Source organism: Artemia franciscana, chromosome 12 (genome assembly GCF_032884065.1).
Source record: "Artemia franciscana chromosome 12, ASM3288406v1, whole genome shotgun sequence".
Classification (NCBI taxonomy): domain Eukaryota; kingdom Metazoa; phylum Arthropoda; class Branchiopoda; order Anostraca; family Artemiidae; genus Artemia; species Artemia franciscana.
The window spans coordinates 37,282,586-37,307,468 of record NC_088874.1 but is presented as its reverse complement, the minus strand read 5'-3'; the positions used below and the strand labels follow the sequence as shown (position 1 = coordinate 37,307,468).

The following is a 24,883-nucleotide window of genomic DNA, read 5'->3' as shown; positions in this document are numbered from 1 at the left end:
AAATTATAGAATTATAAATAAGTTGTGTAGAAGCCTTAACTGGAAAAAAAGTTCTTCTTGTTTGATGTACAGTGTTAAAAAAAGGCCTAATAAGATTTATCTCAATATAAATCTTAATCTTATTACATTATGTCATGCATTTAAACTATTATATATGTAAGATAAAGCTTCCTTGTATACCCCCCACTTTATCATACTACAAATGCTGTTTGGAATAGCTTGAACTAGCAAACTTTAGTTTGGCTCTGTTCATAGATTTATTTACATCTCACAGTTAGAACTTTGTAGTCTCAGTTTTGGAAAAATGAAATAATAAAAGGAACTATACAAATGCTATCAGTGGAATAGTGTTGAGAATGAATAAATGAAAAAAAAAAACTGTTGGGGTGGATATGGCTCTAGGTGACTGATTTCTAGCCAAAAAATAATAATAATAAAAAATTGAAACTCTAAGTATCTTAAGTATCTTTAAGTATCTTAAGTATCTCTAAGTATCTTAAGTATCTCTAAGTATCTTAAGTATCTCTAAGTATCTAAGATATTTGATTTTTGTCAGTGTTGCCACGTTGAACCATGTAAATAAATAATCCGAGCTAATTAGTTAGATTTAAAATGCTCTTTGTCCATGTAAATTCTAAAATGAAAAAATTCTGTTAATTACGAAAAACAACCACTGAATTTGGAGTTATCTTGGTTATAAATTGACTACTCAATTATTCCTACTCTGTAAAGATGTAGGCCTATATGGTTTTGTTAGGTTACACTTAACCAATTGAAAAAGAGAGATGTCACTTTCACTGTCCTTGGTAATATGAGTTTTATGTCCTCTGCACAAGCCCTTATCCAAGGATTTTGTTCGGGGGGGGGGGGTATAAAAATCTTTAAAAAATGGCGCCGAAAAAATTTTTTGTTTTACATTTTTATTACGTCTTTGTGAGTTGGACACAATTTGTTTTTTTTGTGTGGGGGGTGGGCAGCGTGTGAGACAGGCTGCACCCTCTGTCACATTTGCTTAGCTGTAAAATTGGGGACATGGTGGCAACACAATTGTTTTATGGTTTACTTTTATTGATGATACAAATTTTTTAAATTGCTGTTTCATAAATCTATAAATTGAACACGTGACTTTATCTTATTTTAGTAGAATTCAGAATGAATTTTTTAGCTAATTCTTACAGGATACCAAATTCTTATTTGTTTATAAAATCACAAAATGTGGATTGATTCACAAGATGCTCTGTGTAATATTTGCCTTGTAATATTTACTTTCCATTTATTTTTCTTTTTTGCTGCATTGAGACTTCTCGAAAAATATATTCCTATTTTATTTTCCTTTATCTCTCCATCTTTACTTTTGTTTTTTGTTCCTTATTTCATTCCTTTTTTGTATTTTCTCCTTTGTTAATTTGTGTTCTATTTATGTTGGTATTTAGTTTTTACGTATCCAGTATCTTTAGCTATGCTGTCTACTAGAATAATTTCGAACAAAACAAAAGATCCCACAGATAAGAGAAACGAGGAGAATAACAGTTAGTCAAAAACAGAAGGAAAGATTATGCAAATATTTTGGTTGAGACCTCTGCTCAACTATCCTCAGTGTAGAATAATAAAAAATTATAAAAGATAAAAAGATAAAAGTCCGGAAGACAATATAAAAACAGAACCTCAAAACAAACGTTGAAACTAAAATAAGGACCCTTTCGAAGCAGCGATGAAAGGGTAACTGAAAAATGTCTGCGATTTTTTGTTTCGTCATAATTAGCCAGTGTGGTCTTAAAATTTATTTAGAATAGTTTCTAACATTTTTGTAATGCTTTATACAAGATTTTAATTAAAATCTAGTCTCTAGTCTAAAATCTAGACGTAGATATAGTCTTTTTCATTTAAGCTGTATCTAATACCTAATTATTTAATTTCATTTAATAGTAATGATTTATTTCATTTAATATTGTATTCATAAATTGTGGAGGATTTTTGACATTGTTGCCTCTAAAGAGGCAGCCTCTTATTGTACTGTAAATGCTTACTTGACTTGACTTAATGCTCCTGCTGAAATGCTTCCGGTGTCGAGAGTGATGCTACATGGTACCTCCATTTAGACCAGTCTCTTGCAAGGATGTGGACGTCCTCCCGAATATTTGCCATTGCTAAGAAGGCTCCTACCGTGTCCTTCCATCTGGTTGGGGGACGACCTCTTGGGTGTTTCCAGCCGTACAGCACGGGATCAAAGTCAAAAATCATTCGTGCGGAAGTGTCGGGGGGCATGCGAAAGAGATGTCCGTACCAGCATAGTATTCATAGGGTAAGTTGGACTGAGAAGGGCGTTTGAGCTGTTAAAGCCAGCAGGTTCTCGTTGCTAACAAAATCGTGCCAGCATAGTCCTTCAATGCGGCGAAGATGTTTTGTTTGGGCTATATTTACGGTTCTAAGCACAGACTGAGTTGGCTAGCCAGGTTTCGGATCCGTAAAGAAGCACGGATCCCACCGAAGCATTGTATATGCGCATCTTAGTCCTACGGCTGATAGAAGGTTTCCTCCAAAAAACACTTAGTCTTCCCACTACTGCTGAGGCTTTGGCGATTCGGTGCATTAGATCTTTGAGGATCGATCCGTCATTTGAGAGGATAGAGCCGAGGTATGTAAATTCCTCAACAATCTCAGCTGGTTTGTCACCGACCATTAGGACTGGCGGGGGACGCGGTGAGTTGTGGGGCTCAACAAACATCGCTTTTGTCTTCTGCCAATTAATCGACATCCCTATCTTTAAGGGTTCATCAGTAAGGATCTGCAGGGCTTCTGTGAGCTTCGACGGTGAATCGGAGACAAGAGCAAGGTCATCAGCATAGTCAGAGTCTGAAAGTACTCTATCGTCGTAATGCAGCCCAAACTATAGGCGGTTAGTCAATGACACAATTAAATAGCTCTGGAGCAGCAGCACGGGCCTGACGGACTCGTATTGATTTCAAAAGATGAGCTGCCTCGGCCATTGACTTGCACGCAGCTCTCAGTCCCTTCGTGGAGCCGCTCGAAAAGGTTGCAGTACTTCGCTGTTAGTCCCGTTGTTTTCAGTATGAGACAGAGTGATTGCCGGTCGACAGAATCGAAAGCAGCCTTGAAATCCACAAAGGCAACATATGCCTTTTGTTGAAATTCTCGAGTATTTTCTATCAGCTGCCGCATTGTGAATATTTGCTCCACAGTGGACCTTCCTGACATGAAGCCAGCCTGTTGGATTCTTCGTTGGCTTCTGAGGAAATTGCTACAGCGGTCCAGGAGGGTCATACCGAAGAGCTTCCCGTGCGCAGAGAAGAGTGTGATGCCACGATAGTTGGAGCAGATTCTTCGACTGCCTTTCCGTTTCCAGAGAGGCAGAATGAAGCCCGCTCGCCAGTCTTTTGGAATCCATTCTGTACAAAATACTACGGAGAACAGTACGTGGAGCCAGAGAAGGGTCGCTGCCCCACCATATTTCAGCAGTTCTGCAGGGATACCACAGACTCCTGGGGCTCGGTTATTTTTAATCCGTTTCAGGGATTTCAGGATTTCTGTAGAGGTGAAAGGGTGTTGCACACTTTCACACGGGGCCTCAGGGGGGATGGATGCAACTTGAAGACGGTCAGGGTCAGGCTGGCTAACACAGTCCAGGTTTAGAAGTGAAGAGAAGTGATCCTTCCAGGCAGACAGTTGAGCGCTCTCGTCAGTGAGAATATTTCTATCATTAGATGTGATAGGATCTAGAGAGGATGGCTTTCCATCTGTAAGATCCCGAAGGTGTTTGTATAGAGCACATGTGTCACCCTTTCTGGCGGCCTCCTCGAGATCGGTGGCATTTTTCTCGGTGAACAGCTTTCTGTCTCTGTGGAGGAATCTATTTCTTTGCCGTTTAGACGTCTGTAGGTAACCATGTCCTTCGCTAGGCGTGCTTTACGACGCTGTTTAATAACATCTAGAGTTTCCTGCGATATCCAGGACTTTTTTCTGGGCTTCAGACGACCGATAGTACTTTCAGCCGAAAGCAATACGCCGTCCTTGAATAGTTGCAATGCTTCTTCAGAATCTGAAATTTGACCAAGACAGTCGAAACGGTTTGAGACGGAGACAGCATAGACCTGGCATGTGTTGGAGTTTGCGAGATTGTCCTGGTCTAATTTGGGGGGACGGTGATCACTTTTATGGGCTTTCAGGCGTAGTCTAAGGCTAGAGACGACAAGCCTATGGTAGGTGTTTCCCAGTTCTGCACTTCGGTAAGTTCGGCAATTAGTTATAGAGGAACGCCAGCGTCGGGACACGATTATGTAGTCTAACATCTTCTTGTTCGTCCGTCATTGCTATACCAGGTGTATTTGTGAACTTCTTTCCTTTGAAAAAAGGTGTTGGTGACCTCGAGATCGTGCATGTTGCACAGCCGAAGGAGCCCCATTGTCGTTCAAGCAGTCGGGTGTTACAGGTTCTAGAACATTGTTTGAAACGCCGTCTGTATCTCTGATACTACCGTTGAAGTCGCCAAGAAGGGTTAAAACATCATGAGGGGATACTTTTGCTAGAATGCTAGACAACTGGGCGTAAAAACGATCTTTCATCTCATCTGAGGCTTTGTTGGGGCGTAGCAGATAATGATGGTCCATTTTCCATGTTTGTGCTGGATTTGCGCTGTTAGTATCCTGTCTGATATTTGCTCGTAAGAAAGGAGGCACCTTCTGGTCCGAGAGTTTAGCACAAGTGCGACTCCATTAGTTTTTGTTCTCTGATCACCCGACCAGATTAGGTGATAGCCTTCACCAATGTCTTCAGAGTCGTTTCCTATAAGGTGAGCTTCAGTTACGCCTGCTACAGCCACACCAAAACGCTTGAGTTCTAGCGCAAGCATTGACTTCGCTCCAGGGAAGTTAAGGGTCAGAACGTTCCAGGTGGCCAGGCGAAGACCACCTTGGTCAATAAGATTCAAACGCTGGTCAAATTTCGGTCCGGGGACATGCTGAGGTCTTGAATGGTAAAAAGAAGATCGATCATTCGAGGCAATAACATCACTATTCGTTGCAATTAGGTTCAGGTGGAGGTTCAGGTGGAGGGTCGCAAGCCCAACCGACTCTAGGCCTGGAACATGATTAGCTAGAGGAGTCTAACTATTGAGTGTCCCTGGGGTGGGCTCCACTCGCCTTGTGAGGTCAAGGCCACCCTTTGCGTGGAGCGTTTAGCGTTAGTTAAGTCTCTAATATTTTTAATCCCTCCTTGTCTGTTCTTCTTTTCGTTTCTTCGTTGTCTCAGTAGCTTATGCTTCCTTCTGCTTTGTTAGTTGGTTCTTATATCTATATTATATTTATTTTTTACTTACTCTGTTTCTTCAGCTTGTTCCTACTGGAATGATCTCATATATATATATATATATATATATATATATATATATATATATATATATATATATATATATATATATATATATATATATATATATATCCCTAATCTTATTGTTTTTTGTATAAATAAAACATCTGGCTATTCTAATATTTAAGAATCATAAAACTTCTATTTCGTTTCAGTATAAATATATTATTTTCATCAATTGCGGAGGAACTATGGATCTAGTAGAATCTTTGCAGCCTGATGATGATATACAAATATTCGTGGCTGACAACCATTTGCCTACTGACGTTAATAATATTTATAATACCGGTCAGGTTAGTTTTTCGAATTTTTCAAAGTAGCATGAAATATCACGTATCTCACATTTGTGTGAGATAAACTAATTATTTATGTTAATTAAACTTGTTAATTGCCTGTTTGTCATTTATATACGTCTTCCTTTATTTTATTTTATCGTTTCCATTATGTGGCATTTAATGTTCATTTGTAACGGGTAATTTTACCCGTTTACAAGATAGACTTGAGATAAGTGAAAGTAAAGAGGTGATGCTGGGTAACGACAATATTGATCAAGTGGAAATCTTCATTTACCTTGGTAGTATTATTAGTAAATACGATGGGTGCTGAGGAGATTTCAATAGTAGAATTGCCAAGACCCAAGATGTTTTTTTCACAGTTAAAAAAAAGTTTGCGTACCAGGATTAGAATATTGGAAGCTAAAGTTATGACAGTGGTCAGGTATGGCTCTGAAGCTTTAGCACTCTGAAAAACGGAAGAGGATGTGCTAGATGTTTTCAGAGAAATTGCCTACGGAATGCTTTGGGTACCCGACTAACTGACCGCATTTTAAACAGTAAGCTGTATGAAAATGTGGGGTCAATCTCGCTTTCAAGGGCTATAATGAAAGAAAGGTTGAGATGGCTCGGCCACGTTCTGCGGATGAAGGATGACAGATTGTCAAAGATTGTCTTTTTTGGCCAACCGTCTGGGGCTTCACGGAAAGCAGATCGTCCTCGTCTGGGGTGGGAGGATGGCATAAATAAAGATTTAAAGGAAATGGGAATTTCCTGGGAGGGTGTGAATAGGGAGGCCTTGTAAATAGGGAGGCCACATGAAAATGTGGGGTCAATCTCGCTTTCAAGGGCTATAACCAGAGAAAGTTTGAAATGGCTAAGACAAGTTCTGCAGATGAAGACTGATAGATTGCCCAAAGTTGTCCTTGTCGTGCAACAATATAAGACGAAAAGAAGGCCAAACGAAAAGAAGAAGAAGACGAAAAGAAGGCCAAACGAAAAGAAGGCTGCTCCCGAACGGGGTGGAAATATGTTGTGAGGAAAGCTTTAAGGGAAATAGGAACTTCTTGGGAGGGTGTGAAGAGGGAGGCTCTGAATAGATTGCGATGGAGGAGGAGCGTGCGTAGCTGTGTTGCCCTTAGGTGGCTTGGTCCTGCAATGAGTTAGTAGCAATACTAGTAATAACGGGTAATGAAATTGTGTAATTCATCCTTCTATATATAATATTTTGGTAACATGGAATTTTACAGATATCTGACAAACATCCAAATATCACATGTTCAGGATTATAGCTTTTATCTGTTTATCTCTATAAAATGAAACCTAACTTACATATAAATATATACAGGTGAAGGGTATAGCCTCACCTAAATATATCGGTTACCATACATAAAGAATCGCAGGTATTTCAATAACAATTGAATTTCATCTATGAATGAAAAATAATTACTTTTTTTGAAGAATAAGGTAAATTAAAGTATTAGAGAGGCATTCAGTTCTCCCATTTCACAACGTATGCTCTGCTAGTCAGAAGTATTCAATCCTGTCCAATGATGTTTTCCGTGCAAATGAGTTGTTTTTAGATATAAAACTTGTGAGTTTTGTGGGATGTGTCATCAACAATGCTGTTAATTGAACCATTTCACACAAATTGTTTAATCTGACTAACCTGTTTAATCTGACTAATTGTTTAATCTGACTAATCTGACTACAACCTTTAAGTTTGTGTGTGTGTCATCGACAATGCTGTTAATTGAACCATTTCACACAAATTGTTTAATCTGATTAATCTGTTTAATCTGACTAATTGTTTAATCTGACTAATCTGACTACAACCTGTAAGTTTGTGTGATGTGTCATCGACAATGTCGCTAATTGAACCATTTCACACAAATTGTTTAATCTGACTACAACTTTTAAGTTTTGTTGTATGTGTCATCGACAATGCTGTTAATTGAACCATTTCACACAAATTGTTTAATCTGACTAATCTGTTTAATCTGACTAATTGTTTAATCTGACTAATCTGACTACAACCTTTAACTTTGTGTGTGTGTCATCGACAATGCTGTTAATTGAACCATTTCACACAAATTGTTTAATCTGACTACAACTTTTAAGTTTTGTTGTATGTGTCATCGACAATGCTGTTAATTGAACCATTTCACACAAATTGTTTAATCTGACTAATCTGCTTAATCTGACCACAACTTTTAAGTTTTGTGTGATGTGTCATCGACAATGCTGTTAATTGAACCATTTCACACGAATTGTTTAATCTGATTAATCTGCTTAATCTGACCACAACTTTTAAGTTTTGTGTGATGTGTCATCAACAATGCTGTTAATTGAACCATTCCACACAAATTGTTTAATCTGACTAATCTGTTTAATCTGACTAATTGTTTAATCTGACTAATCTGACTACAACCTTTAACTTTGTGTGTGTGTCATCGACAATGCTGTTAATTGAACCATTTCACACGAATTGTTTAATCTGACTACAACTTTTAAGTTTTGTTGTATGTGTCATCGACAATGCTGTTAATTGAACCATTTCACACAAATTGTTTAATCTGACTAATCTGCTTAATCTGACCACAACTTTTAAGTTTTGTGTGATGTGTCATCAACAATGCTGTTAATTGAACCATTCCACACAAATTGTTTAATCTGACTACAACTTTTAAGTTTTGTGGGATGTGTCATCGACAACGCTGTTAATTGAACCATTTCGCACAAATTGTTTAATCTGACTAATTGTTTAATCTGACTACAACTTTTAAGTTTTGTGGGACGTGTCATCGACAATGCTGTTAATTGAACCATTTCGCACAAATTGTTTAATCTGACTAATCTGTTTAATCTGACTAATTGTTTAATCTGACTACAACTTTTAAGTTTTGTGGGATGTGTCATCGACAACGCTGTTAATTGAACCATTTCGCACAAATTGTTTAATCTGACTAATTGTTTAATCTGACTACAACTTTTGTGGTATGTGTCATCGACAACGCTGTTAATTGAACCATTTCGCACAAATTGTTTAATCTGCCTAATCTTGGATTTCTCTCCTTCGAAAAACAAACAACTTCTGTTGAACTGTTGGATGCAAAGAAATCTGTTTTTGCCTCGTATAAGATCGTGAAGTGGCATCAAGCTCCGTCAACTGTTGTTAAGTAGGAATAGAAGTACTGTTCTGTTCCCTGGTTTATGGGGGTAGGACGCTCAGTTTTTTCTTCTAAAGAGTCCATGTATTTTATACTCTATATTCAAGAAAATTGTAATATATCAAATAAAAATTCGCAAAATATTCTTTGTAGGCTATATGGTTTTATTGATTTTGTGATGTTTTGTTTTTTAAGTATTAAACATTTCTTCTTCACAGAAATTCGTAAAACAAGAAATTAGTCAAATAATTACTCTCCAAGAAATTAACCAAATAACGTTGGGTATTTTACGAAATATATCGGTCCCACATATTTATACCTAAATTATAAATTCGTTTGTATTAGTACAATGTATTAATTATCAACAATACATAGTTATAAAACTTGCCAACGGTCCAATGGAAGTTATTGGTGATTCATTGTCCAGAATAAAAAATATAATTGTAAAATATAAATATTGTGGTGCTTGTTAATTAAACGAAACACACTCAAGAATTTCGCTTAGGTTAGATCTGAAGAAACGGTTTCATGGCCATAAAGACAAGTGACAAGTGACAGAATAGATGGGAAATATATAATTTGGTCTACCTGTTCGCACATTAGAGGGGGGAGGGAAGTTGGTATAGCGGGTCTTGATGTAAAATCTTTTAGCTGCAATTATTCTGCATATAATGAAGTAAGAATTGGTTTCTCGCGATCTAAATACTTAAACTCCCATAATGTGCAAATATATACCCCAAATTATATATTTCTCATCTATTCAGTCACTTGTCTTTGTGGCTATGAAACCGGTTTTCTGAGATCCAACGTAAGCGTATTTCCTGAGTGTGTTTGATTTAATTAACAAGTACAAAAATTATTAATAAACAAATTATTGAAGAGTTCAGCAAATGATGGATATGCTTTCTGTTTTGATTCTGCAATCAGTATGTATTTTATTGACGGTTTATGGGATTAGAATTAAATCCATGTTTATTCGACACGGTCATTTGAAGGGAAATTTCTTTATCACATTTAGGATTATGGGTTTATGAATTTAGTATTCTCTCTTCAAAACTATTTCATGAAAAAAGCCAGAAGTCATCAATCAAAGCCAATAAGAGACACCACTAGTCTACATTGATTTTGGTCCCAAGAATTGGCCCTTGAAGCACAACTAAGTCTCTGATTCTGATTGTTCTTAATTAGTATTTTTTCTCATAACAACGCCGAGTTGAAGGAAAATATTTTCTATTCGTTAAGAGTGTATTCCCTTCAAACGAATTAAAAATTTTAGTGTCCACTTTTCTTCTTTTTTTCTTTTATACCTCTACTGTCTCCTTCTGTCTCTCTATTTCTATCTTGTATAAATTTATATACTTATTGCTTTATACCCTCTCTTCTTGCCCATAAACTGGAAGTAGATGATGTAAGAAATATATTAATTGATGTTAATTAATGAGTTGATTAATTTAGTATTCCCTCTTTTGTATCTATTATGTGTCTCCTCTCTGTATTTCCGTGTATTTGTCTCTGTTTAAAACTAGTAACACAATATCCCATGAAAAAAAGGCACAAGGCATCAATCAGGGCCAATAAGAGACACGATTAGTATTTTCTAAATAAGGACTATACTCTAGCTGCATATACAAACAATCAGGTATATATATTTTCCTTTTTTTGTGGGGGGGGAGGGAAACAATCTAGACTTACAGTATTATATTTATTTTGTATATACAAACCTCTGTTTCATATTAAAATATTCTTTATTGTTTACTTTTCTTTTCAATGTATCTAGGGCTACAGTGGGGCATACTTGTGACCTGAATGTCCAGACTGTTGTTGGAAATGAAAATTTTTATAAATAATACATTTAAGAGATGCATTTGAATATTTACCTAGCTGCCCTCCTACTTCGTTCACATTTATGATTCAGGGTAATCATAGAGGGAGACTTCCTTGGTTAGTATTTTCTCTCGTAATAATGCCGAGTCTAAGGGAAACGTTTTCCATTCGTTGAGAGTATGTTCCCTTCCCTTAAGTAAATATTTTAGTATATCTTTTCCTTTTTACTTGTTTGAACCTCTCCTGTCTCCTCTCTTTGCCTCCCTCGATTTCTGTTCTAATATTGATTTATTTGCTTTAAGTTGTTTTGTATCTTTGAAAGAAGGGACCATTTGATCTCTTCAAATCTCTTCTATACTAAAAAAAAGAAGCAAAATCGATAGATTTGACTTTGGAATAGTTCATAAAATATATAATAAATCTTAATAGATAAATCTTAATAAATTCTATATATATATTGCAAAAATATTATAAAAAATGCGTATGGAACGAATAATGCAGCTTTGCAGAACTCGCGGAAAATTCTTTCATCCCTTATTTGATTTTTGAGATTGTGTAATTTCACTACTTCCCCCATTATTGTATATACACAATCTACTAATTTTATTAATAAAATTTGCATAGAGAGCACATAAGACCGTTTTTCAGAACTCACAGGAAAAATTTTGTATCCATTGTTTTGTAATTTTTTGTTTAAAAGATAGATTGTGTGATTTTAGTGCTTCCCCAATATTGTGCACTTATCCAGGTTTATTCGCTTAGATAAAACTCCTATTGAAACCAAAGCCCACCGACAACATTCCTGATTTTGATGATATATTCCAAGCGGAGGAATCAGAAGAAGAAGAAGGGGACAGAAGTGATGAAGATATATTTGCAGAAGACGAAGACCGACCTCGAAAGAAAAGCAGATTTGATGAAACTGCCATATTAAAAAGGCGAGAAAGGCGTTTGTGGGAGGACAAGAGGGACAAAATACTTGATGATTACACTCAGTCTACATATTATGGCGATTCTGTAAGCAGTTTATATCAATAATTAGGTTTTTCATTTAAGTAGTTGAAAGCTTATAGTATTTAATTTGTAAGGAATATTATTATGTATTCCCAGCTTTTCAGAAATTGTGTGCGTGTATAGGGAGGGTTGTAAAGTTTCAAGGTCACACACGGTAGTTATGCTTTTTGGCACTTCTGATAAATAGTCCGATATAAAAGATGAATACGGTCAATTTGAAAGATTATCAACCATCAACACTATCAGCTTGAGAGATTTTAGTGGTCTTGAAATTAAGTGTTGATCATACCCCCCCCCCTCTCTGAGCAGAAAATGCACCCAGGATGTTATCATCGTCCTTACTGTCTGGGAGTTTCTGACCGGACACTAATAAAAGAAGCTGGTTCTGAGTTGCGAGAATGATCTTACTACCTACTTAGGGAAAGAGGCGAGGAGCCCATTGATAGGCTGGGGGTTGGAGGGTGTGGATAGCTATTGGTGAAGGAAAGACCGACCTAGAAAAAAATGTAGATCTAGCGAAACTGCAATATTAAGGTGAGAAAGGTGAGGTGAGAGAGATGTTTTTCGTAGGACAAGACAAACAAAATACTTCATGGTTATACCCAATATATGATTATACCCAATATATGATTATACCCAATATATGACTATACCCAATTACGATATACGCAGTATATACTGTTCGGTGATTGTTTAAGGAATTTGTGTTAAAAAATTTGGCGCTTGGTGTAAATGGTAGAAGGCATATAACACACTAGGAATTTTAATCTGCATTTGTAATTTTCAGAAATTACGCGTGCATGTGTTTTTTGTGTTTGCGTGTGTGTATGTTTGTATAATAATAATAAATACGAAGTAAATATGAAATAAATATTAAATTTCTGAAATTGATTATTATGCTGTTAGTATTACTAATGATTTCAAGTTAGATGTATAGGTTACTAATTGTTGTTAAACAAGGCTTTGCTCAGTCTTTTACGTACGATACGATACGAATTTATTATGTCAGATAACAAGAGTTAAATAAGGCACAAAATATAATTTAATTAATCACACTCCCTTGTCACTTACTTATTAAAATGAGGCACAAAATCTCTTTCGATCGGTAACCGAGAGCTTACAAGACTCCTGTTTGCTCTGGTGCCTTGTATTATACCCTAATCCTGCCGCCTCGGAAAACAAGCCTCGATGCTTGCTCCACTCCAAAAGCGTCTTTCCAGAGGTCATTGTAAACTGGTGTTGTCTGACATCAAGTCTTTCTAGGCCTAGGTTTTGAGGCTATCCTCGTATTTCGCGAATTCCGGACATAATATTAATCGGGTAGCTCGCTTCTGCACATTCTCAAGGTCATTTCTTTGCTCTTTAATTAGCCCCGGACGCCACACAGGACAAGCATACTCTAAAATACTCAGAATTTACTGTTTATAAAATTCGACACTGATAAACGACTAAAAGTGGATTGCCGAAATTTAACTAGATTATGCAACGCTACAATGGCCTTCTTAGTAATATTATTTAAATGATCCACCCATGACATTTTTGAGTTAAAAGTCACACCTAAAATTGTCACACTATTTACAATTTTCACATTTATATTACTTTGACTTTGAACTTCTTTTTTTTTTAAACAAGACTCTCATAAGTGCTGACTTTTTCCTACTAATCTTGTACTGTAATTTCCGTACTAATTATGGATCCTAGTTTCTGAAGTATCAGCAATGATAAATCATCTGCAAACTGGCTCTGTTTTCAAGCCAAGTCGCAATTTTTTTTGCACAGTATTAAAAATAAAACAGGTCCCGTTTGTGGTACCTTGAGGTTTTCTGCGGAGGTATTCCACAGAAAAGCTCAAGAAAATCAGATTGTACCCCGTCAGCACTATCACATTGTTGCCGTCCGTGTTAAAAAGTATAAGCTACCCGAACTACAAAAGCTCTAAAACCTTCCATTGACTCAAGCATATCCAGATGGCTTGATTTGTCGAAAGCCTTTTCCATATCTGCTTGCAATATTTCTACAAATGTGTCTTTATTTTCTAGATGCTTCAGGGCTTCTTCCACAATTTTTATGAGATAATGTACTGTGCTAGATTCTTTGATAAATCCATACTGACAGGGATCTATTTTGTCACAGAAATCTTCTAGTAAGCATTTCTTTAGAAAATGTTCGAAAAATTTAGATGCAATAGGGGTTAAAAGTATAGGTCGTAGGTCACTCAACCCTATTGGATACGAAACTTTAAGTATTGGCGTTACGACTGCTTTTTTTTTAAAATCATCCGTAAAGGTACTACTCAACAGACACTGGTTCAAAAAGGTAGTCAGAGGTTCAGCTAGAAAGGCTGCGGTATCTTTACACAGGGTTGCTAGAATGTCTCCAGGGTAAGAAAACTTAAGATTAGAAGGGAAGCGTTAGGTTTGACTAAAATTCAATTTGCAATAGAAGCAAACCTCATATTTGAATTCAGGTGAAATTCTGATTCTAGTTGTCTTGTGTTTTGTAATTCTTTCATAAGCTTTGTCTTTCATAAGAGCTCAGCAGTTAAAGTGAAAGTACTCAGAAACTTCCTGCCGGGATTACATGCATAGATGGTATAATTCCTTATTCCTTCTTTCTCAAAACTGCCCAAATACATGCCCAATCACCGTGAAAGATAGAAAGGATATCTTTGATTGCGTATTTCCAAGTCTGTAGTGACGATGAACCGTGCTTAGCCTATTTTTTCCTACCTTTGCAACCCTGTCTTATTCAAGTAGCCTCTTCAAAACTAACCAATTCATTGGTGAGTCATTATTCACCAATTCATTCAATTACTGAAAGCTAAAACCTCATTTCTTTTGTCAGGTAAACAAACCATATAAATATAAATTATAAATTTAATATATATATATATATATGCTACCATGAAAGAGCGAAATCTGATGAAAGTCCGAATTAAGGATATTTAAGAAATATTTCGGACAACACGAAGCGACTATATGTTTGTTGACCAGTCAGTCAGACCAACCAGTGACAACTTTGTCCGTCTTATGCAAGGTTTCATGGCGTCCGGTTACTTTAGATTATAAATTACAGAAATTGGTTAGAAATTAGGTTAGAATCTCAGAAATATAAATATCAGAAATGCTCAAAATTCACTGTTAATGCATGGTGATTGTCAACAAACAACAAACAAACAACAAGTTGCTTGGTGTATGTCCAAAATGTTTGTTAAATATCCTTATTTCGGACTTTCACCATTGCTTGTCGAAATTCATCAGATTTCGGTCTTTCACTGTACCATATATATCATGTAGATTGTTATATGTATTGTGTAAATTATATTGTATTATATAAATCACAGTAGAGTTATATCATATAAATTGTAGTTTTGTCACCAAACATATGATTTTTTTCCCTTTCCACCGTATTCGTTCGTTTTTTTTTGCTCGTTTCTCATGTCAAAAACACCTTTCTCATTTCTTTCTTTTCATGTATCTTTCCCCCCCCCTATTTATATGTGTGATCATTATTATTTATTCGTTTAATTAATCATTATTTATACTTAATTCTTTTTATGGATATTTCACGGTTTGTAGAGGAGGGCTGTGGACATTTTGGAATTTTTTCTATAGTATTATTATTGTGACTACAATAGCAGCTCGACGAGGAAAAATGCGATTTAATTTACATTATTAGCGTTGGTTGTGCAGTTAGTTCATGGCCATAGCCAGTTTTCAGGAAATTTTTACTCCTGGGATGCCCCTAAAACAATGTGTTTTTAGAAGGTCATGGCTAGACCAGAAGATTTAGTTGAAAACAATTGTTTTTCATGTATAAATATGTATGTTTAAATATATATTGCGTTTTGTGAGGAAGAATTAGTGACAGTACTAAAAAGATTAAAAAATAATAAGGCTCCAGGTACTGATAATGTGGTAAATGAGTTCCTTGAATATGGCGGCTCTGAGAGTAGAAATATGTTACTGAAGTGATTTTTGAAAAGGGGGAAGTACCTAGTGATTTTAGGAAAACCTTAAGGAGGCTCTAGACGGTCAATCATTTTAATCAAAAACTTCCGTCAATCGATTGACTCAAGCATGATTGACGGTCTAGGAACCTGTTTGATGCTTGAGTCAAGCTTTGAAGGTGATTGATCGAAAGTTTGAGATTGACGGGTTGATTGAAGGGTCGCTTGAAGATTGATCGAAGCACACTTCAATGGATTGACGGAAACTTTTGATCAAAATGATTGATTGTGTAGGGCCTCCTTAAATTAAATCACCGTATAAGAAAGGTGACGGGTTTGAGATTGACGGGTTGATTGAAGGGTCGCTTGAAGATTGATCGAAGCACACTTCAATGGATTGACGGAAACTTTTGATTAAAATGATTGATTGTGTAGGGCCTCCTTAAATTAAATCACTATATAAGAAAGGTGATAAGAGTGTCTATGGTAATTATCGAGGGATTAGTGTGGTCTCTGCAGGTAGCAAATTATTTAGTAATACGATACTTTTTAGACTGAGATATGCTGTAAACAAAGCTTTAAGAAAAGAACAATATGCTTTTACAAAATTTAGAGGATGTGTCGACCAAATTTTCACTCTTACGATGATAATTGAAAAGTGCCTAAGTTATCAAACACCGTGTATGGTGTTTGATCCTTGTATGGTATACCAGACCAATACATTAAGGTTATTAATGCTATGTACGAGATTAACACTGCTGCGGTTTAGGTAGGAAATGAGGTTAGCAGCTGGTTTCGTATTATATCAGTTAAACAGTAAACAGAGTTAAATAGGGTTGTGTTCTATCCCCCTTTAAATGGGTCATTTTAGCGGATTTTGTCTTAAGAAGTACAGGAAAGCCAATGGGAGGCCCTGGAATCAAATGGGGAGGAAAACTCTCCTGGACATAGATTATACTGATGATTTAAGCATCCTAGAGGAAAGTGTGAGCAAAATTAACGAACTTTCGTTGGTTTTGCCAGTTCAAGGTGCTAGAAAAGGTCTAAAAATTAACGTTAAGAAGCCGAAGTCGCTAAGGCTAGGAATATGTGACGATGGGTGACAAAAAGATTGATCAATTGGACAGCTTCAATTACCTTGGTAGCATCATTAGTGAAGATGGTGGGAGCAGTGAAGATGTTAAAAGTACAATAACCAAGGTTCAGGGTGTTTTTTCATAGTTGAATAAAGTTTGGAAAAATAGGAAGATAAGTCAGCGAACGAAGATTAGAATATTGGAAGCTACAGTGATGACAGTGGTCAAATATAACCCTGAAGCATGGGGGCTCCTAAAAGAGGATGACGATTTGCTAGATGTTTTCCAGAGAAATTGTCTACGGATTGTTCTGGGTACTTGGCTGACTGACCGTATTTCAAACAGTAGGCTGTACGAAAAGTGCGGTTCAATCCAACTTCCTAGGGTTATAATGAGAGAAAGGTTCAGATGGCTAAGGCATTTTCTGCTGATGAAGGTCAACAGATTGCCGAAGATTGTCCTTTTCGATCAATCGTGTAGGGCTAAACAGAAAGCAGGTCGTCCGTGGTTGGGTTGGGAGGATGTTATAAAAAAAGGTTTAAAGGAAATGGGAACTTCCTGGGAGGGTTTAAAGAGGGAGGCCTTGAATAAATAGGTTGGAGGAGGAGCGTGCGTAGCTGTGTTGGCCTCAGGTGGCCTGGTGCTGCGAGAAGTTGTTAGTAGTAGCAGTTGTAGCTAATTAATTAGAGTCTATTAATAAACGAAACTTAACTAAAATTAAATATTTTAAATTTATTTTTGCTACAGTTTTTTTTTTACTTTGAATGATATTTTGGCTGATTGTAGCTTGGGATTGTTCATTTCAATAAAATATTGTCTTACTTCACATGACTGATCCCATAGTAAACAACACAACATTATCTTTTTGCCTTAATGACTCTATTAAACTTCAGGGAAAAAGTATCTATTTTGTGGTTTTGATCAATCCTTTGATACCTTTTAATATTTTGGCTATTATTAGTTTTTCCTCTGCATACAAAAGAAATGACTGCTAAGGAAAAAATTTAAAAAGAGAGAAAAACTTGAAACTCAGGTTCCTAACTATCCAAACGCGCTAAGAGTATCAATGAGAATTTTACGGATCGAACGCTTTTTGTTGTTTTTTTTCATAATTTAGTAGATGGTGTTGTTGACAAGGCAGTTGGCAAACCTTGCTATACCTTTGGTTGCGATTAGCAGAAAGCTGCCATGCTGGTAATTTCAAACCTGCGGAATAAGCGGAAATCGATTCATTACTCGTAGTGAATAGCGCTTTTGACTGGTATTTTTAGCGCCAAATTTAAGTTATTACCTTTGGCTTCAAAGCGACCCACGAATTTCACTGTTTTCAATTCAATAATTCTATACGATGAATAGTATTTTTGAAAGCCTTATAAAATCCCAACCGAAACCCGATTAATAATGTCAGTTTATTGCGATAACTTAATTGCAACAATGGAAGTATTATTAATTTTTGAATAACTTGCCTTTTCATGTAACATTAGTGATAATCTTCTCTTCTATCTAGTTAGTGAATCTTCTTACTTTATAAGCAAGTCTATTTCCTTAGCAGTTTTATTTTTTTTTTTTTTATTAGTTTTATTTATTTTTTATTTTTATTTCCAGGCTGCATTTCTCATGTTTGAACTTGCATGGAAATTATCTAAAGACTCGAATGAGCTTTTATGGTAAGCTTTTGATTAATACTAGATTGATTTCCGAGGTATGTCAGTACGTTCTATGAACGAGATTATAAAAGATGTGGGGGGGATTGGGTTTTCAAAATTCCTGATAGTATTTTGAGAAGCTATTTGTTTCGTTTTCAGGTATATGTGTACGTTATGAACGATCTAGCTTCATATTTTTTTTGTATATTCTATTTTATACAGTAAATTTATTCTTTTTTCAGTTCATTTAATTTATTTTTGTCTCGGCTACGCTTTTTAGTAAACAATGATTGTTTTTCTAGATTTTAGTTACTGTAGGGTTTTTCTTTATAAAATAGTTTTCGTTTGATTTGTTTTTGCTTTATTCTAAATTTATTATTTATTTTAATTAGGTACTGAAGATTCGGGCTAAAATGTTTGCTTCATTTTTCAAACTAAAATAATTATAAGTTTTTTTAATCCATACTTTTTCCGTAATTAACGGTTAATCCAGTTACGCAGGTTGTGTTTCCTTGATACCCCTGCTTAAAGAGGCTTGGTCCAGCTACACTTACTGTCAAAATTGTTATTATGCCAAACTTCATGTTACCTCCATATAAGGTCATTTCTATCTGAATGCATAGTCTCATGCTAACAATTTTACCTCATAGATACAATTAATCTGTTAAATGGTGTCTGTTGAATTTATTCTAATCTACTTTATTTGTATTTTTTTTCTTTTCTATTCCATTTTTTTTACTTTCTTATCTATTTTATCATATTACTTGATCGTCAAAAGGGATTTTATTTATCGTCAATGTAAACGTAATCGTCAATGTAATCAATGTCAATGTAATCAATGTGTTTCTTTTGTTCATCAGGCTGTGCTTGGAAAATAGTTGATTCTTCTTTTGCTTCACTTCTTTAAATTTTGATTAGTATTTTTTAATTTTTTTGTAAATTTTCTAAAAATGAGTGGATGTGTTTTTTCCTACAAGTTGCAATATTTTAACATTTGTAAGTATGTATTTTCTTGCATGTCTTTTTTTCGAAAGTTACCTGCATTCTGCGATACGAGCTGTTTTCTCTCAAAACGGTTGGAACCGTTTGGAACCGCAAAAAACGGTCGGAACCGCAAAATGTTTTTTCGCAAAAAGGTTGGAACCGTTTGGAACCGTAGAAACCGTTTTCTCGCAAAACGTTTGGAACTGCAGAAAACGGTTGGAACCGCAGAAAGTGTTTTCTCGCTAAACGTTTGGAACCGTTTGGAACCGCAAAAAACGGTCGGAACCGCAGAAACTGTTATCTCGCAAAAAGGTTGGAACCGCAGAAACCGTTTTCTCGCAAAACGCTTGGAACCGTTTGGAACCATTTGGAACCGCAGAAAACGGTTGGAACCGCAGAAACTGTTTTCCCGCTAAACGTTTGGAACCGTTTGGAACCGCAGAAAACGGTTGGAACCACAGAAGCCATTTTCTTGCAAAACGATTGGAATCGCAGAAACCGTCTTCTCTCAAAACGGTTGCAACCGTTTGGAGCTGCAGAAAGCGGTTGTAACCGTTTGGAACCGCAAAACGGTTGGAACCACAGAAACTGTTTTCTTGCAAAACGGTTAATGCGTGTCTTTTTTGAAGTGACAAAAAAAGTTTTTATTTAGTTCAAACAGGGTCTGACAGATTTTTCATTAATAATAATGATAATAATTTATTTCTTACCCACAACAACACTATAGTATTAAAATGTGGAGTACAAACAATTAAATACACACAAAAAAAGCAAAACATACAAAAAATGAAAAGTAATGACAATAGAAATTTTTTACGGTAATACAAAAAATTAAATAAACACACAAAATAACGAACTGTGAAAAAAAATGAACATTAGATACACACAAAAAATGAAATTCTAAAAACTTTTTTTTAATAATAACGAAAACGATTATTTATTAATAATCAAGATCCATTTAGTTCAAATAAATTTTCTTTTAATAATTTGTTTACAAAATAATTATTAAATTTTGCTTTAAACATGAAACTAGAAAAAAGTTATCGATTTAACTTCATGGCGTTTCTACAGAACAACCACATTAGAACCTTAATTCAATTTTTAACTATCCGTTACAAATTGCCACGGCTAAAAAAAAAAAATCTAACCAATTATGGTAAGCAAATGTTTCCTTGTGGAATGCATCATGGTTTTACCATAACCGTATTTTGGTTTACCACTTCGGACCAGGCTAAAATGTTTTTTTTTGTTTTATTTTTCGAACCAATAGTGATAATCCGAAGTCATTGCAAGATATACGATCATGAATGAATATTTTAGCTGTAATATTTTTTACCATGATCGTAATTTGTACGACCACTTCGGACTATGTCTAAAATGGTTTTTGTCGACCTAGTGATAATCCGAATTCGTTGCTTGGAATCTACTCATAGTTTTAGGATAAGTAAATCTGTAGTCCGAACCCGTTATTCTTGCCTTTTGGAGTTTTTTAAGGGTTCGAGTTGTCCTTATAGAGTTTTTCAAGGATTTGAGCATAGTGGTTGTAAACAAGCAGAATTATTTCTCAGACTCAAAATTTTTACTTAAAGTGCTTAAGTACCGTTTCTTATAAAAACGAAAGACAACAAGAAAGTTTCTGTTTGAAAATAAAAATTTTTTAATTCTGTAAATCTTTGGGATGAGTTTAGTAAATATTTCGTGGACTCGCGTTTAAAATACTGATAACATTACCCAAAATATATTGTAGAGCAAATAATGAAAGCCTCAAAAATAATTGCAAAAATTTTGAAAGCCGAGCCTAAAATACAAATAATTATCGTGTAAATCCTACCAGCAGTAGCCGCCATATTTTCATTAGTCAGGGTTCTATATCAACTACTATCTGCTAAACTGTCTGAAGTATCTACACTAACTGTCATAGATTTTAAATGAGGTTGCTCCAATCACCTGATGTATTGAAGTGGTTTCTAAGGTTTCAACCTCTTTGAAATCTCTGGGTGTGGAATTTAATTAATGGTTGCTCCATATGCGACTTTGAAGCTGCGTTGAATGGGGCATCCCAGGAGCCCAAAGTCTGTACCGCTTTTTATTCTTACCACGGTCCTTGCGCTCTCATCGCGTATGTCACATCTGAGGTGAAACGGAGGTGGAAATTTCTGTTATATGCACCTCAATTCACGTTGTATACATGTCAATCGAATCCGACGTTAATAAACGTCGTATAGTACGACGTCGTACGACGTCGTACGACCCTGAATTCCAGAATCTGCACCACTTCTTGGCCTGTCGATTTCCAGACAAACCTAGCCAGATAAAAATAGCCAGATAAAGAAAAAAATAAAGATAAGATAGAGAAAATAGACATAAAAATAGAAAATAGAGATCTAAAAATAGAAAAATAGAGATAGAGAAAGATGGATAGAGAAAAATAAAGATAGAGAAAAAAGCCAAATAAAAGTAGAATTTAATACATTACAAACATGCTAGCCTTTCCGAGCTTTTCAACCTCATAACCTCTTTAAATAACCTCTTGAAACCTCATAACTTCTGTAAATCAAAATTATATTGTAGGTAATTCTAAGTAAACAGAAAAGAAAGATTTATCTAAAAAAAGGGCATCTGAAAAACAACATCAATGGTTTTAACCTCATAACCTCTTTAAAATCTTACGGTGAGAAATTTAATTAACGTTTAATCCATATGCCATTTCAACCTATGTTGAATGGGTAACACAGAAGCCGAAAATGCGTACATCTTCTTATTCTTGCCACGGTTCTTCCGCTCTAGCCGTGTCATATTTGGCATCTGGCCATATTTGAAATGAATTTAAGTTGAAAGTTTCTGTTATTTGCAATGTATCTCGCCATATTTGAAATGAATTTAAGTTGAAAGTTTCTGTTATTTGCAATCTTTTAATCCACATCGAATAGTACGACTCCAAATTCCAGAATTTGCACCACTTCTTAGCCTGTGGATTTCCAGATAAACCTAACCGGATAAAAATACATAAATGTAGCCAGATAAAAAAATAAAGTTAAGATAGAGAAAATAGAGATAAAAATAGAAAATAGAGATCTAATAATAGAAAAATAGAGATAGAGAAAGATGGATAGAGAAAAATAAAGATAGAGAAAAAAGCCAGATAAAAATAGAATTTTATACATTACAAACAGGCTAGCCTTTCCGAGCTTTTCAACCTCATAACCTCTTTAAATAACCTCTTGAAACCTCATAACCTCTGTAAATTAAAATTATATTGTAGGTAATTCTAAGTAAACAGAAAGAAAGATTTATCTGAAAAAAGGGCATTTTTTAATCCATATCGAATAATACGACCCCAAATTCCAGAATCTTCTTTGCCTTCTTTGCCTGACGAGGTCCTTGTGTGCATTCCTCTACTTCTGATACTATATTTATCTATTACTACGGCTTTCTCTATATTATATGTTTTATTATATGTTTATTATATGTTTTTAATATTTTAATATGTTTAATATGTTTTTAGGTACAATATGTTTTTAGGTAAATAATATATGTTTAATATATTATGTTTAATATGTTTTAATATGTTTAAAATATTTTAATATGTGTTTAATATGTTAATGTGTTAATATGTTTTTAATATTTTTATGTTTTAATATGTTTTTTTTTTAATTATGTGTTTATTATATTTTTATTATATGTTTTTAGGTGGGCGATTATTGGTGTGACAGAACAGTACCTCCTTCAGAAGGTGGAGTCCACTCAGTTTACTTTAGCAATAGGGAAGCTTCAAAATCATGTATCCAGATTGTCAAAACATGGAGAAAGAGCAAATTCAGTTGCCAAAAATTGTATGAAAATTTTCTTTGAAAAAGAGTAAGTTTTTTTTTGGTTTTTATTACCCTGTTTACTAAATATATGAAAACTGTGTTAGTACGTTATCCTTAAACCACAGAAGTGAAGCTTGTACAGAGAAAAAAAAAGTTAAGGAAAAGGGAAAATCCATAGACAACGAAAGAATAATAAACAAAAATTAAAGCAATAAATGAACACAATAAATGTAAACAAATAATAAAGGAAAATAATTGGAAAAACAAGAATAAAGAATAATTTTCCCTGAAACAACCTATCCAAAAATAAAAAAAAAAGTTGAAAACAAAGAAATAGGAAAACTTTACAACAAAACTAAGTCCTATAAAAGGCTTAAAAATTATAGAAAAAAATAAGACAAACAAATAAAATTGATGGACGAGACTGAAGGAGAAATAAAATGAAACAAAACAGCAAAGAAGACTAAGAGAAAAAATAAATCTGACAAAATGGTTATTCTATAAAAGATGATCCTTGGGGGTAGGGAAAGATAAAGATCATTAGGAATAGCGTTCTAATCCCGCATTGCCTGATCCCAATTAAAAAAAATAACTAAAAGTAAGGTTTTTCAACTGAAAGTAATGATCAATACTAAAACTTGAAACAAACATAAATTATCCCGTACCTGGGGGGGGGGGGGTAGTCTCCTCTTCATCCCTTGATCTTTATGCTGAAGTGTGACTTTTTGGTGTGAAGACCGTTTTAAGTTTTAAAGATGCTCCTTACTCTGAGCTGGAAAAACTTGTTTTATTTAATTTTAACTTTTTACTGTTTTTCAAATCAATTCCATACGGTAACGTTTCTCCCCATGGAAAATTCTCTCCGTGGAGACTCCCCTGAAAAATTTCTGTTTCGCAATAACAAATATTATATGCAAACAATGGGTAAATTCCGCAACTGACTGATATTCGATCGGATGTCTTTGGGGGAAAACAGGGCATGAAAAGGGGGCTAGTTGCCCTCCGATCATTTTAGTCACTTAAAAAGGGTACTAAAACTTTTAATTTCTGTTTGAATGAACTCCTTTCTGGTCGTCTAAGACCATTTGGTTTGATACGATCACCCCTGAAAAAAAAAAAAAACATAAATACGCATTCTCTGATCTTTTTACTGGCTAAAAACACAAAATCCCAAACTTTTTTGCATAGGAGCTTGAAGCACACATTTTAGTGCTCTTTTATGTACTGGATCTGATTGTTTGATTTTCATTAAGATCGCTTGACTTTTTTTTGGGGGAGGGGGTCCTTTTTTTCAAAAATCAGCCAAATTATCTGAAGTTTTTAGTTTTCGATGGGTAACTTTAAACTTAATATTTTTTATAATTTGGATCAGTGTAACAAGCTGAATATTTTTATGCATTAATTGTTACCAAAAATTCTTTTCTCTAGAGTTTAGGCTACTATTGGGATGAGTCATTCCTTACTTGTAGTTCGATATCAGTTCATGGTAACGAACTGTTAACATAACAGACCGTTCTGATACCTTTTCTTGCTTTATTCGTGAATGAAAATAATTCTTCTTTGTTAATCGTGGCCTAAAATTAGCCCTTCTCAAGTTAAAGCAAGGGTTCCCATTGGAGGAGCCTCTGGTAGGCTTTACTTCCTGCTAAAAATTTCACAAGGAGCTGTGAAGGGACTGTGTGAAAACGAAAGAGAGATCAGCCTTAAATGGAATAAAAAAAAAAATAGAAGAAAAGGTAAAACCGAAAAGCTTG

At 35.0% G+C, this 24,883-nt stretch overlaps 1 protein-coding gene across 1 annotated transcript in view; it reads left to right on the top strand.

The window, feature by feature from the left end:
• LOC136034073 (cell division control protein 45 homolog) overlaps window positions 1-24,883 on the top strand; it is a gene marked incomplete in the record, with an annotated part of 98,361 nt that overhangs the window by 12,205 nt on the left and 61,273 nt on the right. Inside the window, 4 exon segments of the mRNA XM_065715192.1 lie at window positions 5,538-5,675; window positions 11,411-11,665; window positions 18,293-18,354; window positions 23,008-23,175. Coding sequence (XP_065571264.1) covers window positions 5,538-5,675; window positions 11,411-11,665; window positions 18,293-18,354; window positions 23,008-23,175 — 623 coding nt within the window.